The 20,398-nt window shown below is 47.2% G+C and overlaps 1 protein-coding gene across 1 annotated transcript in view; it reads right to left on the bottom strand.

Moving 5' to 3' along the window:
• The window catches only part of LOC127584935 (adhesion G protein-coupled receptor L1-like), a 347,006-nt gene extending 327,249 nt beyond the window's left edge, over positions 1–19,757 (bottom strand). Inside the window, 1 exon segment of the mRNA XM_052041960.1 lies at positions 19,615–19,757. Coding sequence (XP_051897920.1) covers positions 19,615–19,717 — 103 coding nt within the window. The 5' untranslated portion in view covers positions 19,718–19,757.
• Between the last annotated feature and the right edge of the window lie 641 nt (positions 19,758–20,398).

Raw genomic sequence — 20,398 nt, 5'->3', positions numbered from 1 at the left:
ATGCCTGCTCCAAGGCTCGTATGCACCAGTGGAGGAAGAGGCAAAACGTAATGCCCCTGCAGTCGAATAACCTGTTGATAATCACTGCCTGTGTCCATGTGGATGTGATGGGTGGAGGCAGCTGTCACAAACCCTCGACACGTGCCCGTCCCCAGCAGGAGGAAGAGGTAAAGCAACAGGCAAAAGAAGGGAGAGATGTACAATAACAAGGTCCAATAACAAGATTTAAAAGACACTGGACAGGTACATGGATAGGAAAGGTTCAGAGGGATACGGGCCAAACATGGCCAAATGGGACTAGCTCAGATGGGCATGTTGGTTGGTATGGATGAGTTGGGCTGAAGGGACTGTGTCTGTACGGTATGATGCTATGGAGGAAGATAGAGTCACACAACAGTGGTCCAGAGAGAGAAAAAGAGGGGGGAAAGGATGGAGAGAGCAGTGGTCACACCAAATGTGGGAAATAGAGAGAGTGTTTGCAATGGACATACAGAGGGGGAGAGAGGGGGTGAAGATAATCTGAGTGAGAGGGTGAAATAGGTACAGAAGGAGTAGAAACAGGAGTAGGCCATTTGGCCCCTCATGCCTGTTCTCCCGCATCCTTTAGCTCAGAGTCACCTTCCAGCACTAATCCCAGATCCTTGATTCTTTAAAGTCTAAAAATCTGTCAACCTCTGTCATGAGTACACTCAGCAACCGAGCCTCCGCAGCCATCTTGGGTAGGTAATTCTGTCGATTCAGTTTATGAGTCCTGAAGAAAGGTCCTGACCCGAAACGTTGACCGCCTGCTTTTCTCCACGGATGCTGCCTGGCCTGCTGAGTTCCTCCAGCATGGTAGTGTTTTTTATCTAGATTCCAGCATCTGCAGTCCTTTGCGTTTCTCCTGTAGATTCACTGCTGTCTCATTAAAGCATATAGAATTCTTTTGGGGCTTGACAGAGTGACGATGATCCCCCGGCGGGAGTGTCTGGAATCAAGCGGTCCTCCATTCAGGAGAGAAATAAGAAGACATTTCTCCATTTATATCTTTTCACATTGTCCTCACCCTTTCACTTAGCCTGTCTATATCTCCCTGAAGCAAAAAGCAAACTGCTAGAGGAACTTGGCAGGTCAAGCAACATCTGTGGAGACAGAGGGATGGTCCTGATGCAGGGTCTCAACCTGAAACATTGACCATCCCTCCGCCCTCACAGATGCTATTTGACCCACTGAGTTCCTCCAGCAGTTTGTTTTTTGCTCCAGATTCCAGCATCTGCAGTCTCCTGTGTCTCTGTACATCTCCCCAAAGCCTCTCCTCTTCCTCCTCAGAAATCACAGCTCTGCTGCTTTGAATTACCAGCCAACCTGTAAGTTTTACCCTTAGTTCCCTCAAATAAATCAATGATACAGGTTGTGTGGGAAGTGTGAAGGAGGGGAGTCACACAACAGCAGAGCCAGTGGAGCTGCTGCCTCCCAGTTCCGGTGACTCAGGTTCGACTCTGACCCACAGTGTTATCTGTGTGGAGTCTGTGACCATGTGGGTTTCCCCCGGGTGCTCCGGTTTCCTCCCACATCCCAAAGACGTGCAGGTTGGTAGGCACGGTAGTGTAGCGGTTAGCATAACGCTTTACAGCGCCAGCAACCCGGGTTCAATTCCAGCCACTGTCTGTAAGGAGTTTGTACGTTCTCCCCGTGTCTGTGTGGGTTTCCTCCGGGTGCTCCAGCTTCCTCCCACATTCCAAAGACGTACGGGTTAGGAAGTTGTGGGCATGCTATGTTGGCACCGGAAGCGTGGCGACACTTGCGGGCTGCCCCCAGAACACTCTACGCAAAACATGCATTTCACTGTGTTTTGATGTGCATGTGACTAATAAAGATATCTTAATTGGCTGCTGTGAATTGCCCCCGGTATGTAGGTGAGGGGCAGAATCTGGGGGGAGTTGATGGGAATGTGTGGGGAGTAAAATTGGATCAGAGTAAATGGGTGCTTGATGGTCAGTAAAGGCTTTGTGGGCCGAAGGGCCTGTTTCTCCATTACACAGAAGCCTAGAATCAGGGCAAGGGCGAGCGAAACCGATTGGAGAGGGGAGGGGGGGAAGGAAACAGGTAGCGCCTGAAGAACCCACCATTTGAAGCACGATGACGCTGGAGGAACTCAGCAGCTGTGAGTCCTAGTGTTGCAGCGTGTGGGTACCTGTCTCTCGACAAGAGGTCGAGACTTCACACTCACTGCCATTTCTCCCAGCGGGTACAAACTGAGATTTTTGTCGGCACATCTGAATGGCAGATCGCTCCTGGTGTTTTTCCTTACCTTCCACAACACAAGATTAAATTAGTTCAGATTTACAGAAAACAGTGCCTGGAGCCTGCTAGATCCATGGGCCAATTAAGCAATTGAAACGGTGTAAATTTCACCAGTGCGATGAACATGGTAACTGACAGCCGCGTAACGGGTCCATTGTCGTCTACAGAGGGAGTGTTGTTTCTCCCAGCACCTCCCCCAGTCCCATCGGGCTTGCAGCTTGTCAGCAGATTAGACCTGGCAGGTATCATGTCACTCAGCAGTGCTTCACGGGGCAGTGTGAACACGCAGAGGATCAGCCGATGTCACACTCGCCAGGAGCCCAATCGTTTAGCAAATGCTTGATGCTGTTATTGTTTAGGGAGCAGGCCGGGGAGGTCTGGTGTGGAGCAGCTTCGAATCCGTGACTGCAAGCGAGCCTTTATGTTTGCATCTTGCTCTGGGCTGTCGCTTTCAAAAAAGAAAATCATATTTGATGGCCAGACTGGGGACATAACAGATATTAACAAAGAAGTGTGTGCAGCTCGATCCTGACCTCGGGTGCTGCCGGTGTGGAGTTCCCACGTTCTCCCTGTGACCGCGTGGGTTTCCCCCGGGTGCTCTGATTTCCTCCCATATTCCAAAGGCGTGCGGGTTGGTAGGTTAATTGGCCGCTGTAAATTGCCCCCTTAGTGTGTAGGTGGGTGGTAGAATCGGGTGGGGCGGCAGTTGATGGGAATGTGGGGAGAATAAAACAAATTAGCGAGTGCAAGCTGATATTTCTTTGGCACATTTAAATGGCAGATTGCTTTTTTTTACCTTCTACAACACAGATTAGATGACTGAACATTGAATTCTCCCACTTTAGGTAATCCCCTCCCCTCCTTCCCCGCAACACCTCCCCCCACCACGCTTCTTCTCTTCTTCCCTTTCCTAGCCTCTTTTTTTCAACTTTTTTTTCCTCTCTCCTTACCTTTGACCCATCCCCGATGGATCTGCTCTCCCCTCCTCCCCTACACCTGCCTATCACTGTCTCTTACCTGCATCTGTCTATCACCACCCTGTGACCACCCCACCTCCCCTCTTCTGTCCACCTATCACTGCTCTGCTTTTCCCTCCTATATATTGGGCTTCCCCTTTTCCTATCTTCAGTCTTGATGAAGGGTCCTGACCCGAAACATTGACCGCCTGCTTTTCTCCACGGATGCTGCCTGGCCTGCTGAGTTCCTCCAGCATCATCGTGTTTTTCATCTCAATTCCAGCATCTGCAGTCCTCTGTTTCTCACAGATTAAATTAGCTCAGATTTACGATTTCTGGAGATTGCATAGGTGGGTGAGCTGTTCCAGGGCTAAGGGCCAACAACCTTGCACAGATAGGAGTTGGTGTGATTTGTGGTGGGTAGGATAAAGGTTCAGAGGTGAACCTGAGATCACCAAAGATGTGAAAGGTTTATTTCAGCAGAGCAGTGCAATGGAGTTAATGTCAAAGTTCTATAATGTGTGGGATAGGGCAAGGATTATTTTCTTCCTTTAGTTGTTTAACCTTGTGTAAGTTGTCCAGCTAGTGATGACGAGGAAACCTGTGAATGATGGATTTCATCAGTTGCTAGGTGATTTGTGCAGGGTCATTGTTAGCGGCTCGCCCTCAGCAACCCCCTCAGTAGCTTCATGAAATGTTTGCATCTGTGCATTAACAGCCCATCAACCTCTCTGCATGAAGTCAGTCCTGGCTCAGGGGATGCAGACGTCGCTGGCAATGCCAGCATTGATTGTCCCTCCCTAATTGCCCCTGAACTGCTAACAGTCAACCACAAAGAGGAGATTAATGATCCTGCAACCGTTCCAGTTTGGAAAGGGAATGTCAGAAATTTAACATGTTAACAGTTTTACTTCCATTTCCTCTCCCACTAATCTGATTGCTTCTTTAATTCACTTTGCAATATTGATTTAAGTCTAATTCATTCCATTACCTTCTCTACCATTTTGTCAAAACTTCCCATATCTTCTTATGAAAGAGAAAGAGGATATTTGGCCCATCGAGTCCATGCTGGCTCATTGACTAATCCCATTCCAGCAATAATTTTCCAACTCCCACCAACTTTCCTCACATTCTATCCCTCACCTACACACCAGGGGCAATTTACAGCAGCCAATTAATCTGCTCACCCACATCCCAAAGGCATGTGGCAGGAAACCGGAGCATCCAGAGGAAATCCACGCAGTCACAGGGAGAGCATGCAAACTCCACACAGGCAGTGCTGAGGTCAGGATCAAACCCAGGTCTCTGGAGCTGTGAAGCAGCAGCTCCACGCTGCACCACTGTGCCACCATAATCCTCATTAGTTAAGGAAATTCACATTTGGGTCTGATGTTTAGCAGGGCTTTAGCTATGCTATTGGCATCACTGCACCTGCAAGCAAAGAGATAGGGACGTGGCTTCATATCATTCAAAGGAATTTCCTCAGAGATGGTGAAGTTTCTCCTCCCCATCCTGAGCGCATTGGCAAGGAGACTGCTGGCATTAGAGACATGGGATTCAGTGCTGGGGATGGACTTTAGAAACTCCTAAACCATTAGACATGCTAAATGTGTTGTTTGTCTTTTGTCAAAGGCACCTTTGGGAAAAACAAACATTCATTATAAAGCGGAGCTTGGATGACTCTGCGTGACCCAGCACACTTAGCAACAGGCCAAAGCCCAGAGTCAACCGTGAAAATTTGTTTCATCCAGCTTCAGTGAATGGTAATTACTTTCATTCACCCCGTAAATCTCCGCCCTCGTGGCAACCCAGGGAGAACGTGTGTACAGCAATTCACCACAGCGAATCAAGAACGACCACAGAGATAATCTGAATAGGGCCTGAATTACTTAAACAATAGGCTGGTGCCTTCCATTCTGCATACAGACAAATCAAACTCAGCAGTGCTGTCGATCTGACCATCCGACACACCCTCCCTGGTCAATGGGTGTGTGTGTGTGTGTGTGTGTGTGTGTGTGTGTGTGTGTGTGTGTGTGTGTGTGTGTGTGTGTGTGAATGTGTGTGAGTGTGTAAATGTGTGTGTGTGTGTGAGTGTGTGTGTGTCTGTGTGTATCTGAATGTGTGTTTGTGTATTTGATGTGAGTGTGTGGACTTGTGCTTTGCGTGTGTGTGTGACTGCAAATGTATTTCTGCATTTGTTTTGTTTGTAAGTACATGTACACATGTGTTTATGTACGTGTACGTGTATGTGCATGTATGCATCTGCATGTGTTGCATGTATACTTTTGACTGCAAGGGTTTTCCTTGCCTCCCCTTTAGGTCTGTTGCAGAACAAGTGATGGAGATTGATTGCTATCAACTATCATCCATAGTCATCAAGTCACACAATATGAAAACAGGCACTTGGGCCCACCAACTCTGTACCGACCAAGCACCACTACACTCATCCCATTTTACCTCTCATATCCCCATCAGCTCCCTGCATCCCCACTGGATCTCCAGGCAGACACTCATACTGGGGACAATTTACAGAAGCCAACTAACCTCCCAGCCTTGTGAGGTAAGTGAACCTTGTGACTGCCAGGGTGGGAGAAGCTGAACCAGGTGGACTGGGTTCTTTTATTGCCGGGTAGTTTAATGCTCATGTCTGTGTGTTTTTACACCTTATCCCTGGGATATGGCTGCTGTTGCCCTGTCCCAGAGAAGGTGGGTGTGTGTGTGTGTACACCTCCAGTGGAGAATTTTCTACTCAACTACCATCGCTGCTGCTTAAAACTACCTTCTTGTCTCTCTTTCCCAGTTCTGGTGAAGGGTCCTGGACTTGAAACGTTAACTGTTTCCACAGACACTGTCGGGCCCACTGAGTGTTTCCAGCATTTTCTGTTTTTACCGCACTGATATCAATTTGACCAGGCTGCCTCAGTGCCTCAATTACTGCGTGTGCATACTGTTTGTACATGTGTATGAGTGTGCATAAACGTGAGTGTCTGTGAATATATGTATGAATGTAATAATGTGTGCATGTCTGTGTAGTGTGTGTCTAGGTATGTTTTAAATATGTGTGAATGTGCAAACGTGAGTATTAGTGAGTGTCAGTGTGTATATGCATGCATTCATGAGTGTACATAAGCACGACAGTGTGTCTGTGTGAGTGAATGTGTGTATGTGTACAATGTGTGTGAGCAAGCGAATGATTGTGTGTGCGAGTGTGTGTGAGCAAGTGTGTCTGTTATATGTGTGTGAGTGTGTGTTTGTGTGTGTGTGTGTGTGTGTGTGTGTGTGTGTGTGTGTGTGAGAGAGTGAGTGTACTTTTTGGCAGAGCAGCTGGCTTGGATTGTATATCACATTTCACATTTTACCTGAGGCACGTGTTGAACTCATTGACTGATGGCCCCATCTGTTTAAGAAACGTACTTAGTGATGAGGTTGCTCTGGGGTTTGATAGCACATCCCTCACCCTCTGCCTCCACTGCCTGATCTACCAAGTGGTGTTGCTACTAACAGAGACTCTGGGCAGAGCTTGTCCTCCTGGCAATTTGGCCTCTTTCTCCTGGTGCAGACACCCCTGATTAAATATTGATGAGAAGTTACATGGACCATCTTTGTACTCCCTGGAATTTAGGTAAAGAAATAAGGATTGACAAACACTGATGGCACCAGTGGATAAGTTACTGGACAAACCATCCAGAGGCCTGAGTTCAAATCCCACCAATTTAATAAACCAGTGTTAAACAAAAAACTTTGACCATTGGTAAAGATGACCACAAAACTGTCATAGAGTCATATAGCATGGAAACAGGCCATTCGGCCCAACTGGTCCATGCCAACCAAGATTCCCATCGAAGCTAGTCCCATTTGCCCACATTTGTCCCATATCCCCCTAAATCTTTCCTATCCATGCATCTGTCCAAGTACCTTTTTCATGTTGTTAATGTACCTGCCTCAACCACTTCCTCTGGCAGCTCGTTCCATATACCGACCACTCTCTGGATGAAAATATTGCACCCTAGGTTCCTATTAAATCTCTCCCCTCTCACCTTAAACCTGTGCCCTCCAGTTCTTGATTCCCTAACCCTGGGAAAGAAAACTCTGTGCATTCACCCTACCTATGCCCCTCATGATTTTATACACCTCTACAAGATCACCCCTCATTTTCCTACGCTCCAATAAAGTCCCAACCTGCTCAACCTCTCTCCATAACTCAGGCCCTCCAGTCCCGGCAACATCCTGTAAACCTCCTCTGCACTCTTTAAGATAAGATATTTCTTTATTAGTCACATGTACATCGAAACACACAGTGAAATGTGTCTTTTTGCGTTACTGAGAATGTGCTGGGGGCAGCCCGCAAGTGTCGCCACTCTTCTGGCACCAACATAGCATGCCCACAACTCCTAACCCGTATGTCTTTGGAACGTGGGAGGAAACCGGAGCACCCAGAGGAAGCTCACGCAGACATGGGGAGGACGTACAAACTCCTTACATACAGCGGTGGGAATTGAACCTCCAGGTGCTCTGGTTTCTTTCCAGCTTAATGGCATCTTTCCTATAGCAGAGTGACCAAAACTGAATGGATTTGACACCTAAATGCCCTTCAAAATGTCCAAGCAAATCATTCGATTCAAAGGTGATTAGGAGACAGGCAGCCAACACCCAGATCCATCAAAATTAATGAACAAATGAAAGAAAGCTAATTCCACTGATGGGGACTGAATTAGACCAGAGCTTTTCAGGAGAAAAGCCAGGAAACACATCTGCATGTGGTGGAACTCTCTTCCAGAAATGGCTATGGTGCTAAGCCAACTGGTAATCAGGGATAGAGTTTTTTTTAACAAAATGAGAGAAAGGTAAAATTACGGTTGAGTCACAGAAAAAATATTAACTCTTGCGCATATGATTTTCTCTCTTCCTGGGAATGGATCAGTGGGCACATGGAGCTGAACTTGGGCATCACAGTGACACAGTTAGTAAAGCAGCTGCCTCACAGCTTGAGTGACCTGGATTTAACCCTGAACTCTGGTGCTGTCTGTGTGGGGTTTACACGTTCTCCCTGTGATCACCTCCGGGTGCTCTGGTTTCCTCCCACATCCCAAAGATGAGCTGGTAGATTAATTAGCCCTTAGTGTAGGTAAGTGATCCTACCTTAGGTTAGGAGCTGTGGGCATGCTATGTTGGTGCCACAAGGGTGGCGACACTTGTGGGATGCTCCCAGCAGTAACGCAAAAAAGACGCATTTCACTGTGTGTTTCGATGTACATATGACTAATAAACGAATATCTTATCTTATCTTAAGAATGCAGAGGAGGTTTACGAGGATGTTGCCGGAACTCGAGGGCCTGAGTTATGGAGTGAAGTTGAGCAGGTTGGGACTTTTTTCAGCCCTTAGTGTTGGTAACTGATCAAAGGGGAGTTGATGGACATGTGAGGGGGAATACGTTACAGAGCTACAGGGAAATAAGGAGACCACGTGGATTTCTCTGGCTTCCTCCCACATCCTAACGATGTGCTGGTAGGTTAATTAGCTTCATAAATTACCCCTAAGTGTGGATGTGGCGTGTGAGTTACAGAAAAAAAGAGATGAATGAGTTTGATGGAATTGCTCTGTGAGTTGACAAGGCCTAAATGGCCTCCTTCTATATTGTAAGGAAAAGTGAAAAATAATCTTCATTTTCCTGACATCAGGGACCAATGAGAGCTCACCTGAGAGGCCACTGGGGTTGGGGGTCTTCATGGGGAAGGTTAAATCTGATCCCACCCAAGAGCTTAACAACAGTGCAGCAGTTTCCAGGAGGAGACCTTGGATGGCGATTGGCAGCAGAAACACTGGGGAACTTCCATCCTTAACCAGGAGTTGACAAGGCCAAGCACAGCATTATGATACCCAGCCCCGGCTGAGATCAGAGGTGGTCCGCGGTCAAACCAGAGTGTCCTCTGGTCTGTGGAAGTCCTTCACATTCTGGGTGGAGATAATCAGATGCAGAATATCACTGTCACTCCCTGATAGCTACTGAGGCCAGTCTATGGGGTGACCTTGACCAGTCTGGCAATTCAGAGGCTCTTTCCTTCCCTTTCCACAGCCATCTAGGCAATTGCTGGCTGTGCACTTAAATACGCACTTCCAGGGAAAACCAGACCTGCAGAGCAGATTGGAGAAGGAGAAGGCACACCCTTCCTTGTTAATTAGCAATGATTCAGCTAGAAGAGAAAGGCCGTCCCGTGAATGCAAGTCCTGGTGATTTGAAATGGTCCAACTTGCTGCTCTCTACAACTCTCATCACCAGCACCACACTTTCACATCAACTCATCACTGACAATAGTTCTTTAGTCAATGAACTGGGGTAAGGCTCTCTATTGTACAGCAAACAGAGACCATTTATAGAGCAGAGGAAATGATTGCAGACAATCCTGGCCGAGATATCAGATATTCTTTAGCAACTTCTACCAATAAGAGCAGGGGAAGTTTTGCAGAAAATACAGAGTGGAGGATAGTTAGACGTAATTTCTGTGCATAAAATCAATCTCTGTCACTTACTGCAATCAGGTCACCAAGAGGAATTAACCAATCACCTCCACTCTGGCTGGCAAGCACATTGTCACAACATGCAGCCTTAGATGTAAACACTAATGGACAATGGGGCGGGGTTATTTAATTCAAAGAAAAGAATGCTGGATATAGCGGGCAGCGACAGAGAGTAGAATTAACGTTCCAAATCAGACCTGATGCCACCAGACCTGCTGAGTATTTCTGTCGTTTGCTGTTTGTACTTCAGAGTTCCAGTATCAACGGTATTTTCCTTTGTAAGATGAAGTGACTTACCGGGTCTCCTACCTCCTCCCCCAACTGGTTCCATCTGCTCCTCGTTTCCCTCTTATCTGGTTCCAGTTAGCACCTTCCTTTCTTACCAAATTCCAACAACTGCAGCCTCTGTGTCACCCAACAGTCGTCGTCACCCAACTCTACCCCTCCCCCCTCCCCTACCTGGCTCCATCTCCCCATCATCTCCCTCCTCACCTAGTCTCACCTATCACCTGCCAGTCCCTGCTTCACCTGTCCCTCCCACCCCTTTACACTGGCTACCTCCCCACTCCACTCTGAATCCTGATGCAGGGTCTCAAGCCGATATGTTGACCATCCTGCTGCCTCAACAGATGCTGCCTGACCTGCTGAGTTTCTCCAGCAGTTAGTTTAGAATATAGAACATACAACAGTACAGTACTGGACAGGCCATTCAGCCCACAATGTTGTGCCAATCCTGATGCCAATTTATACTAAATGTCCTCCTCCTGTGTATCATCCACATCCCTCCATTCCCTTCGTATTCATCTGTCTATCTGAAAGCCTCTTAAACTCCACTAAACTGCCTGCTTCCACTACCACCCCTGGTAACCCATTCTAGGCACCCACCACTCTCTGCGTAAAAACTGCCCCTCACATCACCTTTAAACTTCTCCCCATAACCTCAAAAACCTGTCCTCTGGTGTTTGACATTTCTACCCTGGGGAACAGATTCTGACTGTCTATCTATGCCTCCCACAATTTTAAAAACCTCTATCAGTTCTCCCCTCAGCCTCCAACACTCTCGGGAGAACAACACAAGTTTGTCCAACTTTTCCTTATAGCTCATACCCTCTAATCCAGGCAGCATCCTGGTAAACCTCTTCTGCACCCTCTCCATATCCTTCTTATAATGGCGCAACCAGAACTGCACACAATATTCTAAGTGTGGTCTGACTAAAGTTTTATACAGCTGCAGCATGACCTCCTTACTCTTTTACTCAACACCCCTACCAATGAAGGCAAGGATGCCATATGCCTTCTTTTGTTTAATTTTAAATGTTTATTAGCTAAAAGCACTACTAAAGGACAACCAGAGTCAAAATACTACAACTAATATAGAAAAAAGAAGAAAACAAACTAAGCATCTACATAACTACAGCAATAATGCTAACTAACACCCGCTGAACGCACACACAACACAGCAGAGAAGAACACCCGCCATACACTTTCTTTATCAGTTTGTGTAGCAACTTTCAGTGAACTATTGTCCCAGACCCCAAGATCCCTCTGTACCTCAATGCTATTAATGTGTTACTTGATGGTCCTTTACACTGTTCACAACTCCACCAATCTTGGTGTCATCCGCAAACTTGCTAATCCACCCATCAACATTTTTGTCCAAATCATTGATATATATCACAAACAGCAGAGGTCTCAGCGCCGATCCTTGCGGAACACCACTGGTCACGGACCTCCAGCCAGAATGGCAGCCTTCCACCCCTACTCTCTGTCTTCAAGCCAGTTCTGAATCCAAACTTACAACTCACCCTGAACCCCATAAATTTTTGTTGCTCCAGATTACAGCATCTGCAACCTCTGTTTCTATCAGGAGAAACACGGCAGGGGCAATAAATGTCTTATTTAATTTTCTTTCAACACTTAAGTTTATCGGTTATAAAAATAATTAGAAGTGAAGTAAAGACTATACTAGGTTAGAAAGCAACCAATTGGTTTGCAAAGAGCTTTCTAATTTTCCAATTGGCTGTGGGAATGATGGACAGATTAAGTGGCCAATGAACCATAGAACCATAGAACAATACAGCATAATACAGGTCCTTCGGCCCACCAAGTTGTGCCGACCTTCTAACCACTCCTAAGACTATCTAACCCCTTCCTCCCACATATCCCTCTACCTTAAATTCCTCCATATGCTTATCTAGCAATCTCTTGAACTTGACCAACGTATCAGCCTCCACCACCACTCCCGGCAGCGCATTCCATGCACCAACCACTCTGGGTGAAAAACCTCCCTCTGACGTCTCCTTTGAACTTCCTCCCCATTATCTTAAAGCCATGCCCTCTTTTATTGAGCATTGGTGCCCTGGGAAGGAGATGCTGGCTGTCCACTCTATCTATTCCTTTTAATATTTTGTATACCTCTATCATGTCTCCCCTCATCCTCCTTCTCTCCAATGAGTAAAGCCCCAGCTCCTTTAGTCCCTCCTCATAATCCATACTCTCTAATCCAGGCAGCATCCTGGTAAATCTCCTCTGCACCCTTTCCAACGCCTCCACATCCTTCCTATAATGAGGCGACCAGAACTGGACACAGTACTCTAAGTGTGGTCTAACCAGAGTTTTGTAAAGCTGCATCATTACTTCGCGGCTCTTAAACTTGATCCCACGACTTATGAAAGCGAACACCCCGTAAGCTTTCTTAACTACCCTATCCACCTGTGTGGCAACTTTCAGTGATCTGTGGATATGAACCCCCAGATCCCTCTGCTCCTCCACACTGCCCAGAATCCTGCCATTTACCTTGTATTCCACCTTGGAGTTTGTCCTTCCAAAGTGTACCACCTCACACTTTTCTGGATTGAACTCCATCTGCCACTTGTCAGCCCAGCTCTGCATCCTATCAATATCCCTCTGTAAGCTTTGACAGCCCTCCACACTATCCACAGCACCACCGATCTTCGTGTCATCTGCAAACTTGCTAACCCACTCTTCCACCCCTTCATCTAAGTCATTAATAAATATCACAAAAAGTAGAGGTCCCAGAACCGATCCCTGTGGGACACCACTAGTCACAGCCCTCCAATCCGAATGCACTCCCTCCACCACAACCCTATGCTTTCTACAGGTAAGCAAATTCTGAATCCACACGGCGAAGCCTCCCTGGAGTTGGACTGGAGTTAGGCTGAGTGGCTGGAAAAGGAAGGTCATGTGATCAGTAGATCAAACCAAAGCTGGCAACCCTTCTGAGCGAGAGGTGTGGGAAAATTAGAGGCATTCCATCAAGCAAAACAAACTGAGGGAACATGAAAGTTCTCGGTGATTGAGGGAGTTGTTGTGGATGATGAATCTTCTCCGTAAAGGTCTTCAGAGGAGGCCGAGATCAGGAGAACCTATAACTTAAATCAGCTCCCAAGACCATGATCATCATTGAAAAGGAAATCAGTGCTGGGAATGATTTACTACTGACAATGTGAAGCTCCCTCAGTGTGATCACTAATAGATGAACATAAGGTCCCTTCACAGTCTCTCATCAAATGCTTCCATGGCAAGTACAGCAAGGGATAGATACGTGGTTCAGATGGCAGAGCTCAGGTACAGGGAGGTGAGACTGGGCCAGAGTGGAGAGGCCAGAGCCAGAGAGTGTGAAGACCCAGGAAAGAGAGGGGAGGCCAGGATCTGGGGACAAGAGAGGAAACTGGGGGAAGAGAAACGGAGACGAGAGGGGAGAGAGTAGAGGACTGGCAGACAGAGGAGATTAGAGACTGTGGAGACCCAAGAAAGAGGCAGACAACCCAGGGGAGAGAGGGGAGGCTGGGGACAGAGAAAGGAGACCAGGAGATGCGAAAGGAAACCAGGAGGAGAGAGTTAAGGACCACAGACAGAGAGGGAATACCAGTTGAAAACGAGACCAGGGCTGAGAAAGGAGAGCAAGGACAGAGAATGGAAACCAGGAGGAGAGAGAGGAGACCGGGCAGGGAGCAGGGAGCAAGGAGCAGGGAGAAGGGAGAAGGGAGAAGGGAGCAGGGAGCAGGAAGCAATGACAGCGAGCATTTCAATGGGAGACTGAGCATTAACAGAGTGAGGGGATCTCTCATCATGACAGGATCTTAATTACACTGAGAGCTACCACAGTAAGTGAGCCTGCTACCTCCACGGAACTTCAGGTCATAGAATGCACCAGACCTGTGAAGAACAGAGCCACGCTGGAAGACAGCGGCATCGTCTGATCATTTATTTTCCTGCCAGTTAAGCCTGCCTTACAATTCCTTCGGCTCAATTAGCTGCTGTAATTGGCAGCAGAAGCCCATTTAAACCCAATCACTTGGAAGAACCTCACCACAGGACAGAATGCACTGACAAGAGGATAGGAACAGGTGTGAGGATGTTGTGCCAGCCTCCCATACACTCTGTCCACTAGAAATTTCAATGAGCTGAATAGGTTAGTGCACCTCATTAAATGTCAGTGAGGGTCAGTCAAACCAAAATCATCCGGTGAACTGCTCTATCCTGTCGCTACGTGGCAGCCAATCACCTACTCACACTGATGACAACTGAGGTCCTCAACGCAATGCACGTTAATAGTGAGACCCAGTCAAACAAGACAGGATACCCCTCCTCCACCCATTCCATCCTACCCATCACCCACACCCTCCCTCCACTGTTCCCTTCTCCCCCGCCCCCCACCTTCCCTTACTTGGTTCCACGCTCCACCTTACTCTCCTTTCAGATCCCATCATCTTCAGCCCTTTGTTGCCTCCACCTGTCACCTCCCAGCCTCTGTTGCTGTTTCCACTCCCCCCTCCTCCGTCTGCCTATCACCCTCCTCAACTGGATCCATCTATCGCCTGCCAGCTCTTGCTCCACTCTCCCCCTCTACCTCTTTATACTGGCTATCTCCCTTCTATCCTTCAGTTCTGACCCTCAATGTCGACTATCCACTTCCATCCACGGATGCTGCCTGACCCGCTGAGTTCCTCCAGCGTCTTGTGTGCTGCTCCACATTCCAGCACCTTGGGTGTCCTGGACTACGGTGCACTGTTTTGGTCCCCTTATGTAAAAAAAAAGAAATGCTGGCATTGGAGGGCATCCAAACGAGGTTCATTGGGCTAATTCCTGAGATGAGGGTTGTCATACCATGAGCAACTGAAGAAATTAGATCTACATTCTTTGAAGTTTAGAAGAACAGGGGGCGATCACACTGGAACAAATAAGACCCCAAGGGGGTGACAGGGTAGGTCGAGATGTTTCCACTAGTGGGAGGAACTTGAATGAGGGGACATAGGGGCTGGTCATTCAAAATTGAGGTGTGTAGAAACTTCTTCTCAGAGGCTGGTGAACCTCTGGAATTCTTCACCCCCGGAGGGTTGTATAGGTTAAATCACTGAGGGATTTAAAAAGGGAGCAGACAAATTTTTGAAAGATCGGGGAATTGAGGGCTAAGGGGAACTGGCACTGAAGAGGAGATGAGGCTTGGGGCAGGTCAGCCATGATCTCATTGAATGGTGGGGCAGGATCAAGGGGCCGAGTGGCCTACTCCTTTTCTTGTGTTCTTATTGAGGGAGAACCATGAAAAGAGAAACAGAGTTAACATTCCAGGTCTTCACTGATAAGTCCTATCGGAAATTCGGAACGGTAGCGTAGCGGTTAGCGCAACGCTATTACAGGGCCAGCGATCGGGGTTCGATTCCCGTCGCTGTCTGTAAGGAGTTTGCACGTTCTCCCGTGTCTGTGTGGGTTTCACCCGGGTGCTCTGGTTTCGTCCTACATTGCAAATACGTATGGGTAGGTTAATTTGGGTTTAAAATGGGCGGCGCGGACTCGTTGGGCTGGAAGGGCCTGTTACCACGCTGTAAATAAAATTTAACAAAAAACATGGGAGTGCTGGGAATGTGGAGCTTGTTCCCACAGGGAGCGCCCATTCATTCAGGAGGAAGCTGGATGAAAATATGAGGGAGAACGCAGAGGGCAAGTAGGGTGAGGACCAAGTGGGCTGAATGGTCTTTTCCTGAGATGTATATTTTAATGCTTTTGGCAGGAAACAAGACAGGTGGTGCAGTGGGTAGAGCTGCTGCCTCACAGCTCCAATGACCTGGGTTTGATCCTGACCTCTGGTGCTGGCTGTGTGGAGGTGTCAATGGGCATGTGAAAGAGAACAGGTTACAGGGAGATAAGTGGGCTAATGCAATTGCTCAGAGAGCTGACATAGACTCAATGGGCTGAATAGCCTCCTTTTGTGCTGCAATTAAGTATGAAGCATATACATCTGAAAGATCACTGATCCTGGGATTTGCTGTTTTGGTTTCTGTTGTCTTCAGCTCTAGGGCAAGAGCTCGCTAAATGTCTGCCCAACCCAACATGGAGCTGCAGAGGCAGCAATGCCTGAAGCTCCTCAATATTACACTGGAACTTCATAGGAACCAGTGGGGATATTACATATCTTCAAGGCAGCTTTGAGCACATTCTTGAACTTTCTCCACTGTCCAACTGGTAATCCCTTCCTGTAACAGAGCTCGGAAGAGAGTGTCTGTTTCAGGAGTCTGACATTAGGCATGTGGATGACTGCCCAATGTAACTGGCTGAGTGTAATGAGGACCGCCATGGATATTGGTCTGAGAACAGAGGCTGACATTGGTTTTCTTCTCTTTCTGGTGAATGTGAAGGATTCTGTGGATTGTTGGTGGTATTTTACCAAGGCTTCGAGATGGCTGCTGTAGGTGGTCAAGGTACCTGAAGCAGAAAGAGGGCAGGGATCACTACTGCCTGCATGGCAGCTTCTACCAGGGCTGAAAATGGACTGCCACAATCAGCAAATTGATGCCCAGTGCCAGGTAAGTGGCCCAAGACTGAAAGACTTACATCCACGTCCTCCACCTTCCCTTACAGCCATTGGAATACATGTAAAGTGTTGCAACCTGAGAAACATAACAGCCAATTTGCATGCAGCACGCACCCACAGACACCAAAGGGATAATGATCATGACGTTAACTGAAGAGTATTGCAAATACAATCTTTCCAAAACAGAAAGTGCTAGAAACAATCAGTGGGTCAGGCAGCATCTATGGAACACAGTACACAGAACAGTACAGCACAGGATAGTACATGGTCGGCCCTGTGCCAACCATGATGCCAAATTAAACTAAACCTATCTGCCTGCACGTGATCCATACCCCTCCATTCCCTGCATGTTTCTGTGCCTGTCTAAATGCCTATCAATCACCACGATTGTGTCTGCTTCCACCACCACTCCTGGCAGCGTGTTCCAGGCACCCACCACACTGTGTAAAAAAACTCCCTTAAACTTTCCCCCTCTCACCTGAAAGCTACGTCCTCTAGTATTTGACATTTCTGTCATGGGAAAATGACTCTATCTATGCCTCTCATAATTTTATAAACTATCAGGTTTCCCTTCAGCCTCTGACGCACCAGAGAAAACAACTGAAGTTTGTCCAACTTGTCCTTATAGCTCTCTAATCCAGGCAGCATCCTGGAGAACTTCTTCTGCAACCTCTCCAGAACCTCCACATCCTTCCTCTAATGAGGCAACAGGAACTGCACGCAATGCAGTTGAAAGAGAAGCAGTGTTAACGTTGCAGGTTAAAGACCCATCTTGATGAAGCTCTGACAAGGCATCACGTCGATTCTGCTTCTCTCTCCACAGATGCTGCCTGACCTGTTTCTAGCACTTGCTGTTTTTATTTCAGGTTTCCAGCGTCTGCAGTTTTTTTTATTTTCTTGTAATCTTTTAGAGCCTTCTGGAGTGGCAGACTAAACCTCAGATGAACACCTCATCTGCAATAGGAGATCAGAGAAATAGGAATAGGTGATTGAGATCCCTCAGCACTGCACTGAAACTCATTGTCAACACTGGTGCCCCACAAGGCTGCGTCCTCAGCCCTCTACTCTACTCCCTATACACTCATGACTGTGTGGCCAGATTCTGCTCTAACTCCATCTACAAGTTTGCAGATGATACCACTGTTGCAGGCCGTATCTCAAACAGCGATGAGTTGGAGTACAGGAAGGAGATAAAGAGCTTAGTGGAATGGTGTCATGACAACAACCTTTCCCTCAATGTCAACAAAACTAAAGAGCTGGTCATTGACTTCAGGAAAGGGGGCGGTGTACATGCACCTGTCTACATCAATGGTGCTGAGGTTGACAGGGTTGAGAGCTTCAAGTTCCTGGGAGTGAACATCACCAACAGCCTGTCCTCGTCAAATCACGTAGATGCCACGGCCAAGAAAGCTCACCAGCATCTCTACTTCCTCAGGAGGCTAACGAAATTTGGTTTGTCCTCTTTGACTCTCACCAACTTTTACCAATGCACCATAGAAAGCATCCTATCTGGATGCATCACGGCTTGGTATGGCAACTGCTCTGCCCAAGACCGCAAGAAGCTGCAGAGAGTTGTGGACACAGCCCAGCGCATCATGGACACCATCCTCTCCACCTTGGACTCTGTCTTTACCTCTCATTGTCTTGGTGTAGCAGCCAGCATAATTAAAGACCCCACCCACCTGGGTCATTCTCTCTTCTCTCCTCTTCCATCGGGTAGAAGATACAGGAGTCTGAGGGCACGTACCACCAGACTTAAGGACAGCTTCTACCCCACTGTGATAAGACTATTGAATGATTCCCTTAGACAATGAGATGGACTATGACCTCACGATCTACCTTGTTGTGACCTTGTACCTTATTGCACTGCACTTTCTCTGTAGCTGTGACACTTTACTCTGTACTGTTATTGTTTTTACCTGTCCTACATTAACGCACTCTGTACTAACTCAATGTAACTGCACTGTGTAATGAATTGACCTGTACGATCGGTTTGTAAGACAAGCTTTTCACTTTACCTCGGTACAAGTGACAATAATAAACCAATACCAATACCAATACCAAACATCAGCCTGATGTTCACACAGGTCTCTAGAACTTGGCTTGCACCCACAACCTTCTGACACAGAAGAGAGCTGCAGCAAACACTAACAACAACAGCTTAATGTTTTCTGTTGGAGAATGCGATATGTTGGTGCCCTTATGCTCAAACCCGATGCACCAGCTCTCTGAGCTCCAGGAATCAGCGTGTTACAGATTGCTGCACATGTTAAAACTGGATGTCACATTACGTGGAGATAATTCATTGCATGAGTTCATGGCTGAATCTGTTGGCTTCACATCCAGTCCACAGGCTAATGGCATAAACCTGATGTCTCACACTAAACCACACTGTGCTAAACTCAGTGCTTCCAGTAGCCCCCTTCTCTGCCTCCCCTGATCTCACTTACACCACTTTGTCTTCTGGGCAATACAATAGCACACCACGGAGCGGGGAACCAGCTACTTATAAGCTAAAGGCATTGCACAAATGAAAGAAGTTCCTGAAAGTGGCCATAGCCTCTGTGGCTCCATCATTTAGAACCTTGCCCACGGCTGGTTCTTACATCTGAAATACATGGCTCATGCCAAACCGATAAACACAGCCTTATCCAAGAGCGATACAGGAGAATTCGTCTCATTCCCTGGGCGCATAGGTGGAGCCATGCTCTATAGACGGAGGAATAGCACCACGGAAAACAATGAGATTGATTCTCATACCCTGTGCATCTGGGTATGAGCTTCCCCATGCATGTGGACCGAACTAAACAGATTCACCCTGGAGCCGGGCACTTTCATGCCGCACTCTGCAAGGATGGCTGAAATGGTAGCCCAATGTCTGAGCACAGGGGTGAATCACAGACTGGTCTCCAGTTCCTCATGCCCCAGATGTCAATGATGAAGCAGTGGTGCAATGTGTAACAAAGTATTGAGAGAAGGAAGCAGAAGCTGAGACTGCAGAGCACACATTAGAACTGGTGCCTTACCTTCTGCAGGGCTTGAGCTGAGAAGTATAATCCAGCAAAGCCACAGTGTCCACCACAGGAAGCCCATTGTCTCTTGTCTGGTCCGCATGCACTGTCCCATCATCGGCCAGTCTACCACTGGAAGGTTGTAGGTTTGGAAGGAGTGGTCCCTCAAACCTGAGGCGGGGGGAAAACAAAGATGAAAGGTTAGACTTTAACCAAAGGTCAAACTTGTCTATGGAGACTGGATTATAGGTTATTCTCAGCAAAGGGGAGAGATGTCTCTGCACACTGACAGAGATGTCTTTTAGTAGAGCTGAAGGAGCAAGCAAAGAAACGTGTCTTGAACAAGGAAGCAGTAAACAGCATTACAACTATTATACCCCTGCCAATCACCACTCTCAATGCAGGGTGTACACTGCTGCTCACTGGTCAGACAAAGTGAGCTTAGAATAAGCACATTGAATTGATAACAGTCACAAGGCAATACACGATGTATACATGACGGCAACATATTTAGTACAAGATTAAGAAAGACAGATGAAAATGAGTAATGTTTTTCAGCCATCATAATCACACGTTGAAGAATTTAAAGATTATTCCCACATTACATCATTCAATGCTTGATTAAGGTTGAGGTTTTTGCTGCTCTGCTTTAACACCAGAGCATCATTCCAAGTGTGGTTCACTCACTGCAGAGAGAACTGAATCTGTATGGATTCACTGGCAGTTTCAACTCAAGTCCCTTCACCTGTAAATAGTATTTCAAAACTAGGAAATTGTAGGAGATACAAGTGTTTCATTG

This window comes from Pristis pectinata, chromosome 31 (genome assembly GCF_009764475.1).
Source record: "Pristis pectinata isolate sPriPec2 chromosome 31, sPriPec2.1.pri, whole genome shotgun sequence".
NCBI classification, from domain to species: domain Eukaryota; kingdom Metazoa; phylum Chordata; class Chondrichthyes; order Rhinopristiformes; family Pristidae; genus Pristis; species Pristis pectinata.
Note: the sequence above shows the minus strand (reverse complement) of the source record. Positions and strands in the feature narration are given on the sequence as shown.